Below are 13354 nucleotides of genomic sequence, written 5' to 3'. Positions count from 1 at the left end.
TGGGGGGAGAGAGCGCGCGAGGGGGGGGGAGAGAGCGCGAGGGGGGGGGATGAGAGCGCGAGGGGGGGAGGAGAGAGCGCGAGGGGGGGGGGGAGAGAGGCGCGAGGGGGGGGGAGAGAGCGCGAGGTGGGGGGGAGAGAGCGCGCGAGGGGGGAGAGCGCGAGGGGGGGGAGAGCGCGAGGGGGGGAGAGCGCGAGGGGGTGGGAGAGCGCGAGGCGGGGAGAGGCGCGAGAGCGGGATGAGCGAGCGAGGGGGTGGAGAGCAGGGAGAGCGAGCGAGGGGGGAGAGAGCGCGAGGGGGGAGAGCGAGCGAGGGGGGGAGAGGGGAGAGCGAGCGAGGGGGGAGAGCGCGAGAGCGAGCGAGGGGGGGAGAGCTGCGAGGAGCCGAGCGAGAGGGGGAGAGCGCGGAGAGCGAGCGAGGGGGGGGAGAGCGCGAGGGGAGAGCGAGCGAGGGGGGAGAGCGCGGGAGGAGCGAGCGAGGGGGGAGGAGAGCGGAGAGCGAGCGAGGGGAGAGCGAGACGAGCGAGGGGGGAGAGCGGGAGAGAGCGAGCGAGGGGGGAGAGCGGAGAGCGAGCGAGGGGGAGAGCGGCTGAGAGCGAGCGAGGGGGAGAGCGCGAGAGCGAGCGAGGGGGGAGAGCGCGAGAGCGACGAGGGGAGAGCGCGAGAGCGAGCGGAGGGGGGAGAGCGCGAGAGCGAGCGAGGGGGGTGAGAGCGCGAGAGAGCGAGCGAGGGGGGAGAGCTGCGAGGAGCGAGGCGAGGGGGGGGAGAGCGGCGAGAGCGAGCGAGGGGGGATGAGCGCGAGGAGCGAGCGAGGGGGAGAGCGCGAGAGCGAGCGAGGGGAGAGCGCGAGAGCGAGGGGGGGAGAGCGCGATGAGCGAGCGAGGGGGGAGAGCGCTGAGAGGGGGGGAGAGCGCGAGAGCGGAGCGAGGGGGGGAGGAGCGCGAGAGGGGGGAGAGCTGAGCGAGAGCGGAGAGGCGAGCGAGAGCGGGGAGAGCGAGCGAGGGGGGGAGAGCGAGCGAGGGGAGAGCGAGCGAGGGGGGGAGAGCGAGCGAGGGGGGGAGAGGCGAGCGAGGGGGGAGAGCGCGAGAGCGAGCGAGGGGGGGAGAGCGCGAGAGCGAGCGAGGGGGAGAGCGCGAGAGCGAGCGAGGGGGAGAGCGCGAGAGCGAGCGAGGGGGGAGAGCGCGAGAGCTGAGCGAGGGGGGGAGAGCGCGAGAGCGAGCGAGGGGGAGAGCGCGAGAGGGGGGAGAGCGCGAGAGCGAGCGAGGGGGAGAGCGCGAGAGGGGGAGAGCGAGGCGAGAGCGGGGTGAGCGAGCGAGAGTCGGGAGAGCGAGCGAGGGGGAGAGCGAGCGAGGGGGGAGAGACGAGCGAGGGGGAGAGCGAGCGAGGGGGGGAGAGCGCGGGAGAGCGAGCGAGGGGGGGAGAGCGCGAGAGCGAGCGAGGGGAAGGCGAGAGAGCGAGCGAGGGGGAGAGCGCGAGAGCGAGCGAGGGGGAGAGCGCGAGAGCGAGCGAGGGGGGAGAGCGCGGAGAGCGGAGCGAGGGGGGAGAGCGCGAGTGAGCGAGCGAGGGGGAGAGCTGAGAGCGAGCGAGGGGGGGAGAGCGGAGAGCGAGCGAGGGGGAGAGCGGGGAGAGCGAGCGAGGGGGGAGAGCGCGAGAGCGGGGAGAGCGCGAGAAGCGAGCGAGGGGGGGAGAGCGCGAGAGCGTGCGAGGGGGGAGAGCGCGAGAGCGAGCGAGGGGGGAGCGAGAGCGAGCGAGGGGGGGAGAGCAGCGAGAGGGGGGAGAGCGCGCAGGGGGGGAGAGCGCGCGAGGGGGGTGAGAGCGCGAGAGCGAGGGGGGGAGAGCGCGAGAGAGCGAGCGACGGGGGGGAGAGCGCGAGCGAGCGAGGGGGGACAGCGCGAGAGCGAGCGAGGGGGGGACAGCGCGAGAGCGAGCGAGGGGGGGAGAGCGCGAGAGCGAGCGAGGGGGGGGAGAGCGCGAAGCGAGCTCGAGGGGGGAGAGCGCGAGAGCGAGCGAGGGGGGAGAGCGCGAGAGCGAGCGAGGGGAGAGCGCGAGATGCGAGCGAGGGGGGGAGAGCGCGAGTGCAGCGAGGGGGGGAGAGCGCGAGAGCGAGCGAGGGGGGGAGAGCGCGAGGTGCGAGCGAGGGGGAGAGAGCGCGATGCGAGGGGGGGGAGATCGCGAGCGAGGGGGGGAGATCGCGAGGCGAGGTGGGGAGATCGCGAGCGAGAGGGGGAGAGCGCGAGGGGGAGAGCGCGAGGGGGGAGAGCGCGAGGGGGGAGAGCGCGACGTGGGGGAGAGCGCGAGGGGGGAGAGCGCGAGGTGGCGAGAGCGCGAGGGGGGAGAGAGCGCGAGGGGGAGAGCGCGAGGGGGGAGAGCGCGTGGGGGGAGAGCGCGAGGGGGGAGAGCGCGAGGGGGGGAGAGCGCGAGGGGGAGAGCGCGAGGGGGAGAGGCGAGGGGGAGAGCGCGAGGGGGAGAGCGCGAGGGGGGAGAGCGCGAGGGGGAGAGCTGCGAGGTGGGAGAGCGCGAGGGGGTGAGGCGCGAGAGCGGAGAGCGGGAGAGCGAGCGAGGGGGGGATGAGCGCGAGAGGGGGGGAGAGCGCGAGAGAGCGAGGGGGGGAGAGCGCGAGAGCGAGCGAGGGGGAGAGTCGAGTGCGAGGGGGGGAGATCGCGAGCGAGGGGGGGAGATCGCGAGCGAGGGGGGGAGAGCGCGAGCGGGGGGATGAGCGCGAGGGGGAGAGAGCGCGAGGGGGAGAGCGCGAGGGGGGATGAGCGCGAGGGGGGGAGACGAGCGCGAGGGGGGAGAGCGCGAGGGGGGAGGAGCGCGAGGGGGGAGAGCGCGAGTAGGGGGGAGAGCGCGAGGGGGGAGAGCGCGAGGGGGGAGAGCGCGAGGGGGGAGAGCGCGAGGGGGAGAGCGGGGGAGAGAGCGAGGGGGAGAGCGCGAGGAGGGGGAGAGCGGCGAGAGCGGAGAGCGGGAGAGCGAGCGAGGGGGAGAGCGCGAGAGGGGGGGAGAGCGCGAGAGCGAGCGAGGGGGGGAAGAGCGCGGAGAGCGAGCGAGGGGGGATGAGCGCGAGAGCGAGGCGAGGGTTGGGGAAGAGAGCGAGCGGGGTGAGAGCGAGAGAGGGGGGGGAGAGCGGGAGAGCGAGCGAGGGGGGAGAGCGCGGGAGAGCGAGCGAGGGGGGAGAGCGCGAGAGCGAGCGAGGGGGGGAGAGAGCGTGAGAGGCGCGAGGAGGGGGGGAGAGCGAGTGCGAGAGCGGGAGGGATGAGCGCGAGTGAGGAGCGAGGCGAGGAGAGCGAGCGGCGAGAGCGAGCGAGGGGGGGGAGAGCGCGAGAGCGAGCGAGGGGGGTGAGAGCCGAGAGCGAGCGAGGGGGAGAGCGAGTGCGAGCGAGGGGGGGAAGCGCGAGAGCGAGCGGGGGGAGAGCGCGAGAGCGAGCGAGGGGGGGAGAGCGCGAGAGCGAGCGAGGGGGGAGAGCGCGAGAGCGAGCGAGGGGGGGAGAGCGCGAGAGCGAGCGAGGGGGGGAGAGCGCGAGAGCGAGCGAGGGGGGGGAGAGCGCGAGTGCGAGCGAGGGGGGGGAGAGCGCGAGTGCGAGCGAGGGGGGGAGAGCGCGAGAGCGAGCGAGGGGGGGAGAGCGCGAGTGCGAGCGAGGGGGGGGAGAGCGCGAGTGCGAGCGAGGGGGGGGAGAGCTGCGAGCGAGCGAGTCGAGGAGGGGGGAGAGCGCGAGAGCGAGCGAGGGGGGGAGAGCGCGAGAGCGAGCGAGGGGGGGAGAGCGCGAGAGCGAGCGAGGGGGGGCGAGAGAGAGAGCGAGGGGGGCGAGAGAGAGATGCGAGGGGGGAGAGAGAGAGAGAGCGAGGGGGGCGAGAGAGAGAGAGCGAGGGGGGCGAGAGAGAGCGAGGGGGGGCGAGAGAGAGCGAGGGGGCGAGAGAGAGCGCGAGGGGGGACAGAGAGAGCGCGAGGGGGGACAGAGAGAGCGCTGAGGGGGGACAGGAGAGAGCGCGAGGGGGGACAGAGAGAGCGCGAGGGGGGGACAGAGAGAGCGCGAGGGGGGACAGAGAGAGCGCGAGGGGGGGACAGAGAGAGCGCGAGGGGGGGACAGAGAGAGCGCGAGGGGGGACAGAGAGAGCGCGAGGGGGGACAGAGAGAGCGCGAGGGGGGACAGAGAGAGCGCGAGGGGGGGACAGAGAGAGCGCGAGGGGGGACAGAGAGAGCGCGAGGGGGGACAGAGAGAGCGCGAGGGGGGTCAGAGAGAGCGCGAGGGGGGTCAGAGAGAGCGCGAGGGGGACAGAGAGAGCGCGAGGGGGACAGAGAGAGCGCGAGGGGGGACAGAGAGAGCGCGAGGGGGGACAGAGAGAGCGCGAGGGGGGACAGAGAGCGCGCGAGGGGGGACAGAGAGAGGCGCGAGGGGGGACAGAGAGAGCGCGAGGGGGGACAGAGAGCGCGCGAGGGGGGACAGAGAGCGCGCGAGGGGGGACAGAGAGCGCGCGAGGGGGGGACAGAGAGCGCGCGAGGGGGGGACAGAGAGCGCGCGAGGGGGGACAGAGAGCGCGCGAGGGGGGGACAGAGAGCGCGCGAGGGGGGGACAGAGAGCGCGCGAGGGGGGGACAGAGAGCGCGCGAGGGGGGACAGAGAGCGCGCGAGGGGGGACAGAGAGCGCTGCGAGGGGGGGACAGAGAGCGCGCGAGGGGGGACAGAGAGCGCGCGAGGGGGGACAGAGAGCGCGCGAGGGGGGACAGAGAGAGCGCGAGGGGGGGACAGAGAGAGCGCGAGAGGGGGGACAGAGAGAGCGCGAGGGGGGACAGAGAGAGTCGCGAGGGGGGACAGAGAGAGCGCGAGGGGGGACAGAGAGAGCGCGAGGGGGGACAGAGAGAGCGCGAGGGGGGACAGAGAGAGCGCGAGGGGGGGACAGAGAGAGCGCGAGGGGGGACAGAGAGAGCGCGAGGGGGGACAGAGAGAGCGCAGAGGGGGGACAGAGAGAGCGCGAGGGGGGACAGAGAGAGGCGCGAGGGGGGACAGAGAGAGCGCGAGGGGGGACAGAGAGAGCGCGAGGGGGGACAGAGAGAGCGCGAGGGGGGACAGAGAGAGCGCGAGGGGGGACAGAGAGAGCGCGAGGGGGGACAGAGAGAGCGCGAGGGGGGACAGAAGAGAGCGCGAGGGGGGACAGAGAGAGCGCGAGGGGGGACAGAGAGAGCGCGAGGGGGGACAGAGAGAGCGCGAGGGGGGACAGAGAGAGAGCGAGGGGGGACAGAGAGAGCGCGAGGGGGGACAGAGAGAGCGCGAGGGGGGACAGAGAGAGAGCGAGGGGGGACAGAGAGAGAGAGCGAGGGGGGACAGAGAGAGAGCGAGGGGGGACAGAGAGAGAGCGAGGGGGGGACAGAGAGAGCGAGCGAGGGGGGGACAGAGAGAGAGAGCGAGGGGGGGACAGAGAGAGAGCGAGGGGGGGACCAGAGAGAGAGCGAGGGGGGGGACAGAGAGAGAGAGCAGGGGGGGACAGAGAGAGAGCGAGGGGGGGGACAGAGAGAAGAGAGCGAGGGGGGGACAGAGAGAGAGAGCGAGGGGGGGGACAGAGAGTGAGAGCGAGAGGGGGGACAGAGAGTAGAGCGAGAGGGGGGACAGAGAGAGTAGCGAGAGGGGGGACAGAGAGAGAGCGAGAGGGGGGACAGAGAGAGAGCGAGAGGGGGGGACAGAGAGAGAGCGAGAGGGGGACAGAGAGAGAGCGAGGAGGGGGGACAGAGAGAGAGCGAGAGGGGGGACAGAGAGAGAGCGAGAGGGGGGACAGAGAGAGAGCGAGAGGGGGGACAGAGAGAGAGCGAGAGGGGGGGACAGAGAGAGAGCGAGAGGGGGGACAGAGATGAGAGCGAGAGGGGGGACAGAGAGAGAGCGAGAGGGGGGACAGAGAGAGAGCGAGAGGGGGGACAGAGAGAGAGCGTGAGGGGGGGACAGAGAGAGAGGAGAGGGGGACAGAGAGAGAGCGAGAGGGGGGACAGAGAGAGAGCGAGAGGGGGGACAGAGAGAGAGCGGAGGGGGAGACAGAGAGAGAGCGAGAGGGGGAGACAGAGAGAGAGAGCGAGAGGGGGAGACAGAGAGAGAGAGCGAGAGGGGAGACAGGAGAGAGAGAGCGAGAGGGGGAGACAGAGAGAGAGAGAGGAGACAGAGGAGAGAGAGAGAGAGAGAGAGAGAGAGAGAAAGAGGGGAATGGGTCACAGAGAGAGAGGGAGGAGAGACAGGGATCATGATCACCCCGACAGATGGATATCTAGCTGGAATATGCGCATCGCTACAAGAACTGTGCGGGCAAACATTGATTACTTGTGTCAATAAAAAGATGTCAGGTATCTCACAAACGCAGGTGTCTTCACAAAAATGCCCATTTGTTGTTGTTTTGATAATAGTTAGATAAATTTTTAATGCCTTTATCGGTCTAAAATTCTCTCACTGGCCCCCCAATCTAAGACAAAAATTGTAATATGGCCCCCTCCGCGATAGGGTTGAACAACCCTGCTATACAAAGTGTGTCTGGGGAATTGGTAAGGAAAATAAGGAGATGGCAGATGAACTGTACAGGAATATTGCATCGGTGTTCACCATAGAGGATACAAGTAACATCCCAGAAATAGCTGTAAATCAGGAATTGGAATGGAGAGAGGAACCCAAGAAAATTACAATCACCAGGGAAGTGGTACTGAGCAAATTGTTGAAGCTGCAGGCTGACAACTCCCCGGTTCCTGATGGACTTCACCCTAGGGTCCTAAAAGAAGTGGCTAGTGAGATGGTTGGAGTTGGTTCTAATTTTCCAAAATTCCCTAGATTCGGGGAAGATTTCATTAGATTGGAAAATAGCCAATGTAATTCCTTTATTCAAAAAGGGAGGGAGACAGAAAGCAGGAAACTACAGGCCAATTAGCTTAACGTCTGTCTTAGGGAAAATGTTAGAAGCTACTATTAAAGACGTTATAGTAGGACATTTAGAAAAATTCAAGGTAATCAGCCAGAGTCAACCTGGTTTTCTGTTTTTATTTATTTTCCATCACGTCTTCATTTTTGCTTTTTAATGATCAAGTAATGCAGTGCATAATGAACAATGGTTTGAAGACTGGAGATTTGGCACTCACCAACAACACATAGCACTGGAACCCTTTTCAACCACTCCCCACCGCATTACTGACGCTGCAACAATTTACAGCACTTACCCAACCCTATGATTGCTTTGGTCTGAACTTCCTCGTCTTCATGCTTTGTAAAGTAGAGCAGAAGTTCCAGCACCTTCTCTTAATAACCACCTAAATTTGAAGAGGACAGAAAAGTTAGCCCAATAAATAACAAAACAAGAACAGAAATATAATTCATAAGAACAAAGGAATAGGAGTAGCCCATTCAGCCAGTCGTGTCCCTGCCAGCTCTCTGCAAGAGCAACTCTACTCGGCCCACTCTCCTGCCAATTCTCTCTCTTCAGTTACTTATCCAATTCCTTTTGAAAGCCATAATTAAATCTGCTTTCACCACAGTCTCAGGCAGTGCACTCCAGATCCTAACCACTCGGAGAAAAAGTTTTTTTTTAAAAATTCTTTCAACGGGATATGGATGTTGCTGGCTAGGCCAGCATTTATTGCTCATTTGTACTAGCCCTTGAGAAGGTGGTGGTGAGCTGCCTTCTTGAACCGTTGCAGTCCATGTGGGGTAGGTATACCCACAGTGCTGTTAGGAGGGGAGTTCCAGGATTTTGACCCAGCGACAGTGAAGGAACGGTGATATAGTTCCAAGTCAGGATGGTGTGTGACTTGGAGGGGAACTTGCAGGTGATGGTGTTCCCGTGCATTTGCTGCTCTTGTCCTTCTAGTTGGTAGAGGTCGCGGGTTTGGAAGGTGCTATCTAAGGAGCCTTGGTGCATTGCTGCAGTGCATCTTGTACATGGTACACACTGCTGTCACTGTGTCTTGGAGGTGGAGGGAGTGAATGTTGAAGGTGATGGATGAGCTGCTTTGTCATGGATGGTGTCGAGCATCTTGAGTGTTGTTGGAGCTGCACTGATCCACGCAAGTGGAGAATATTCCATCACACTCCTGGCTTGTGCCTTGTAGAAGGTGGAGCAGGCTTTGGGGAGTCAGGAGGTGAGTTACTCGCTGCAGAATTCCCAGCTTCTCACCTGCTCTTGTAGCCACAGTACTTATATGGCTATTCCAGTTCAGTTTCTGGTCAATGGTAACCCCAAGCATAGTGATAGTGGGGGATTCAGCAATGCTAATACCATTAAATGTCATGGGGAGATGGTTAGATTCTTGTTGGAGATTGTCATTGCCTGGTGCTAGTGTGGTGCAAATATGTTACTTTCCACTTATTAGTCCAAGTCTGAATGGAGGGGAAGGTCATTGATGAAGCAGCTGACGATGGTTGGACCTCGGACACTACCCTGAGGAATTCCTGCAGTGATGCCCTGAGCTGAGATGATTGCCCTCCAACAACCACAACCATCTTCCTTTGCGCTAGGTATGACTGTAACCAATGGAGAGTTTCCCCGATTCCCACTGACTCCAGTTTTGTTAGGGCTCCTTGATGTCTGACTTGGTCAAATGTTGCCTTTATGTCAAGGGCAGACACTCTCACCTCACCTCTGGAGTTCAGCTCTTTTGTCCATGTTTGGACCAAGGTTGTAATGAGGTCAGGAGCTGAGTGGCCCTGGCTGACCCCAAACTGAGCGTCAGTGAGCGGGCTATTTCTGAGTAAGTGCCGCTTGATAGCATTGTTGACAACAGCTTTCCATTACTTTGCTGTTAATAGAGTGGACTGGGTTGGATTTGTGCTGCGTTTTGTGCAATTGGGCAATTTTCTACATTGTCAGGTAGATGCCAGTGTTACAGCTGGACTGGAAGAGTTTGGCTAGGGGTGCAGCCAGTTCTGGAGCACAGGACTTCAATACTATTGTCGGAATGTTGTCAGGGCACATTGCCTTTGCAGTATCCAGTGCCTTCAGCCGTTTCGAGATATCATGTGGAGTGAATCAGATTGGCTGAAGACTGGCATCTGTGATGCTGGGGACCTCAGGAGGAGGCCGAGATGGGTCATCAACTCGGCACTTCTAGCTGAAGATTGTTGTAAATGCTTCAGCCTTGTCTGTTGCACTGATGTGCTGGGCCCCCTATCATTGAGGATAGGGATATATGTGGAGCCTCATCCTCCTGTTAGTTGTTCAATTGTCCACCATCATTCACGACTGGATGTAGCAGGAGCTTAGATCTGATCCGTTGGTTGTGGGAATGCATTACTCTGTCTATCGCATCCTGCTTCTGCTGTTTGGCACGCAAGTAGTCCTCACTTTTAGGTATACCTAGTGCTGCTCCAGCATGCTGGGCCATGAGCTTACATTTTGTGGCTGAATAATTCTGCTGCTTATGATAGCCCACAGCACCTCATGGATATCCAGTTTTGAGTTGCTAGATCTGTTCAAAATTTATCTCATTTAGCATGGTGGTAGTGCTACACAACACGATGGAGAAAATCCTCAATGTGAAGACGGGACTTTGCCTCCAAACAGACGATGCGGGGTCACTCCTACCAATAGAATCATAGAAAGTTTAAGGCACAGAAAGAGGCCACTTGGCCCATTGTGTCTGTGCCGGCCGGAAAAATGATCCACCTATTCTAGTCCTACCTTCCAGCATTTGGTCCGTAGCCCTGCAGATTAACAGCAATTGAGGTGAATATACAGACACTTTTTGAATGAGTTGAGGGTCTCTGCCTCAATTACTCTTTCAGAGTTCCAGACCCCCCACCCTCTGGGTGAAAAAGTTTTTCCTCATCTCCTCTTTAATTTTTTTACCAATCACTTTAAATCCAGGCTGCGTTTGCTGACAACACATGTGCAAATTAAGCCTCTTCCACTGAAACATCACTGTGCAACATTCATGCAGCTGCCAGGATTAGAGATGGTTGCTGCTCAATTTATCACAGAAAAACTTTAACCTATGGATGCACACAATGGACAAGTTTGATACTCGGAGAACATTGTGCTGTTTAAAGTCTCATCAGAAGGACAGCACCTCTGACAATGCTGCGCATCCTCTGTAATTCAGTCAAAATTCAGTGCCATCCCACTCTCTGGCCACTCGCTCCCCACATCCCCCCCGCCCACCCATCATTCTGCTCTCCAGCCGCTCGCACCCCACTTCCTCTCCCCCGCATCTCTCCAGACATTAGCTCTAGGTCGCGGGCCGCACCGCTTCCCTCCTCCCGACCACTCACTCCTACATCGCCCCGTCACCCCTCGCAACCCGGTGAGGAACAATTGAATATTGGAGCGAGTGGCCGAGAGAAGGGAAATGGAGTGGCCCACGGCCTAGAGCTAGTGTCTAGAAGGATTGGGGGGCGGGGGGGGGGGGGGGGAATAGAGAGTGGGGAGCAAGCAGCTGGAGGGTGGGGGAAGCGAGGAGTGGGCGAGCGAGCAGCCTGGAGTACGTGGCTGGGGGGTGGGGGGGGGGGGGGGGAAAGTGTGTTTTCCTGCGCATGCACCAGTTAGTCCTGGCAAGGCAAGATGTAGGCTGCGCATGTGCAGCATCTCAGAGTGCAGGAGGACCGTTTGCGCATGTGCGCAGCTTGGAGCACTCTGATGACATCAGCAGGCTGCTGTGTTGTCAGGAGTCACCTTGTTAACTCTATGCCCCCTCGTCACTGACCTTTCTACCAAGGTGAATAGACCCTACACCTCCACTCTGTCCAGGCCCCTCACAATTTTGTACATCTCAATCAGATCGCCCCCCAGCCTTCTCTGTTCCAAGGGCGGCACAGTGGCGCAGTGGTTAGCACCGCCGCCTCACAGCTCCAGCGACCCGGTTCAATTCTGGGGCACTGCCTGTGTGGAGTTTGGCAAGTTCTCCCCGTGTCTGCGTGGGTTTCCTCCGGGTGCTCCGGTTTCCTCCCACAAGCCAAAAGACTTGCAGGTTGGTAGGTAAATTGGCCATTATAAATTGCCCCTAGTATAGGTAGGTGGTAGGGAAATATAGGGACAGGTGGGGATGTGGTAGGAATATGGGATTAGTGTAGGGTTAGTATAAATGGGTGGTTGATGGTCGGCACAGACTCGGTGGGGCCGAAGGGCCTGTTTCAGTGCTGTATCTCTAAACAACCCCAGCCTATCCAATCTTTCCTCATAGCTGCATTTTTCCAGTCCTGGAAACATCCTCGTAAATCTCCTCTGTAACATCTTTCATGCAATTACATCCTTTACTGTCATGGACAGATGCATCTGCAACAGGTAGACTGGTGAGGACGAGGTCAAGTAGGTTTTTCCCTCTTGTTGGCTCCCTCACCACCTGCTGTAGACCCAGTCTAGCCGCTATGTTCTTTAGGACTCAGCCAGCTGGGTCAGTAGTGGTAATGGACATTGAAGTCCCCCACCCAGAGTACTTTCTGTGCCCTTGCCACCCTCAGTGCTTCTTCCAAGTGGCGTTCAGCATGGAGAAGCACTGATTCATCAGCTGGGGGGGGGAGTGGAGCTAGGTGGTAATCAGCAGGAGGTTTCCTTGCCCATTTTTGAACTGATGCTATGAGACTTCATGGGGTGCAGAGTCAATGTTGAGGACTCCCAGGGCAATGCCCCCCTGACTATATACCACTGTGCCGCCACTCTGGTGGGTCTGTCTTGGCGGCGGGACAGGATATACCCCAGGGATGGTGATGGTGGTATAAAAATACAAAGTGCTGGAAATACTCAGCAGGTCTGGCAGCATCTGTGGTGAGACAGAAGCAGAGTTAACGTTTCAGGTCTGTGACCTTTTCTCAGAACAGTCCACAATGGTTTCAAAGAACAAAGAACAAAGATAATTACAGCACAGGAACAGGCCCTTCGGCCCTCCAAGCCTGCGCCGATCCAGATCCTCTCTCTAAACATGTCGCCTATTTTCTAAGCTTCTGTATCTCTTTTCTTCCTGCCCATTCATGTATCTGTCTAGATACATCTTAAAAGACTCCATCGTGCCCGCGTCTACCACCTCCGCTGGCAATGCGTTCCAGGTGCCCACCACCCTCCGCGTAAAGAACTTTCCACGCATATCCCCCCTAAACTTTTCCCCTTTCACTTTGAACTCGTGTCCTCTAGTAATTGAAACCCCCACTCTGGGAAAAAGCTTCTTGCTATCCACCCTGTCTATACCTCTCATGATTTTGTACACCTCAATCACGTCCCCCCTCAACCTCCGTCTTTCTAATGAAAATAATCCTAATCTACTCAACCTCATGGCCACCATTACTGAGACTAGATTATTTAATTCCATGTTTATTAAGTGAATTTAAATTCCACCAGGTGCCATGGTGGGATTTGAACCAGTGTAGCCAGAGTATTAGCCTGGGCCTCTAGATTGCTAGTCTAGTGACATTACCATTTTGCCACTGCCTCCCCTTTTCCCCATGTCACTATTGCTTCTTTTGAGAATCTATCGCCAGTGCACTGTCCAGACCCCTCATGATTTCAAATACCTCTATCAAATCTCCTCTTAATCTTTACTTCCCCAAGGAGAACAGACCCAGCTTCTCCAAACTATCAAATTAACTGAAGTTCCTCACCCCAGTACCATTCTTGTGAATCGTTTTTACACCCTCTCTAATGCCAATAACATCCTTCCTAAAGTGTGGTGCCCAGAATTGGGCACAATATTCCAGTTTTTGATTGATAAGGGAGTCAAGGGTTGGGGGACCAGGCAGGAGTGGAGTTGAGGCCACAATCAGATCCGCCATGATCTTATTGAATGGTGCAGCAGGCTCAAGGGGCCTAATGGCCTATCCTGCTCCTAATACTTGCGCTTTCTTTTGAGGCCAAACCAGTGTTTTATACAGGTTTATCTTAACTTCCTTGCTCTTGTACTTTTGCCCCTATTTATAAAGCCCAGGATCCCATAGGCTATATGAACTGCTTTCTCAACCTGCCCTGCAACCTTCAACGATGTGTGCGCATATAGCCCCAAATCCCTCTGCTCCTGCACCCTCTTTAGAATTGTACTACTCTGTTTCCTGTCACTCAGCCAACTTTGTATCCATGCTGTTACTGCCCCTTTCATTCCATGGGATCTAACTTCACCGACAAGCCTATGATGCGGGGCTTTATCAAATGCCTTTTGAAAGTCCATGTACATCATATCGACTGCATTAATCCTTTGTTACCTCATCAAAAAAAGCTAAAGCAAATCAAACATGATTTGCCCCGAACAAATCTGTGCTGGCTTTCCTTAATTAATTCATGTTTGTCCAAGTGACTGTTAACTTTGACCCGAATTATCATTTCTAAAAGCTTTCCCACCACCGAGTAAAACCAACTGGCCTGCTGTTGTTGAACTTGTCCTTACATCCTTTTTAAACAAGGGTGTAACATTTGCAATTCTCCAGT

General features: G+C 59.4%; 1 protein-coding gene across 1 annotated transcript in view; it reads right to left on the bottom strand.

The window, feature by feature from the left end:
• Positions 1-13354, bottom strand: part of LOC137368865 (nipped-B-like protein) — a 693066-nt gene that overhangs the window by 103740 nt on the left and 575972 nt on the right. The window contains exon 40 of the mRNA XM_068029073.1: positions 7176-7248. Within this exon, the coding sequence (XP_067885174.1) occupies positions 7176-7248 (73 nt within the window). The remainder of the gene's footprint in view (positions 1-7175; positions 7249-13354) is intronic.

Source organism: Heterodontus francisci, chromosome 4, assembly GCF_036365525.1.
Source record: "Heterodontus francisci isolate sHetFra1 chromosome 4, sHetFra1.hap1, whole genome shotgun sequence".
Taxonomy (NCBI): Eukaryota; Metazoa; Chordata; class Chondrichthyes; order Heterodontiformes; family Heterodontidae; genus Heterodontus; species Heterodontus francisci.
Note: the sequence above shows the minus strand (reverse complement) of the source record. Positions and strands in the feature narration are given on the sequence as shown.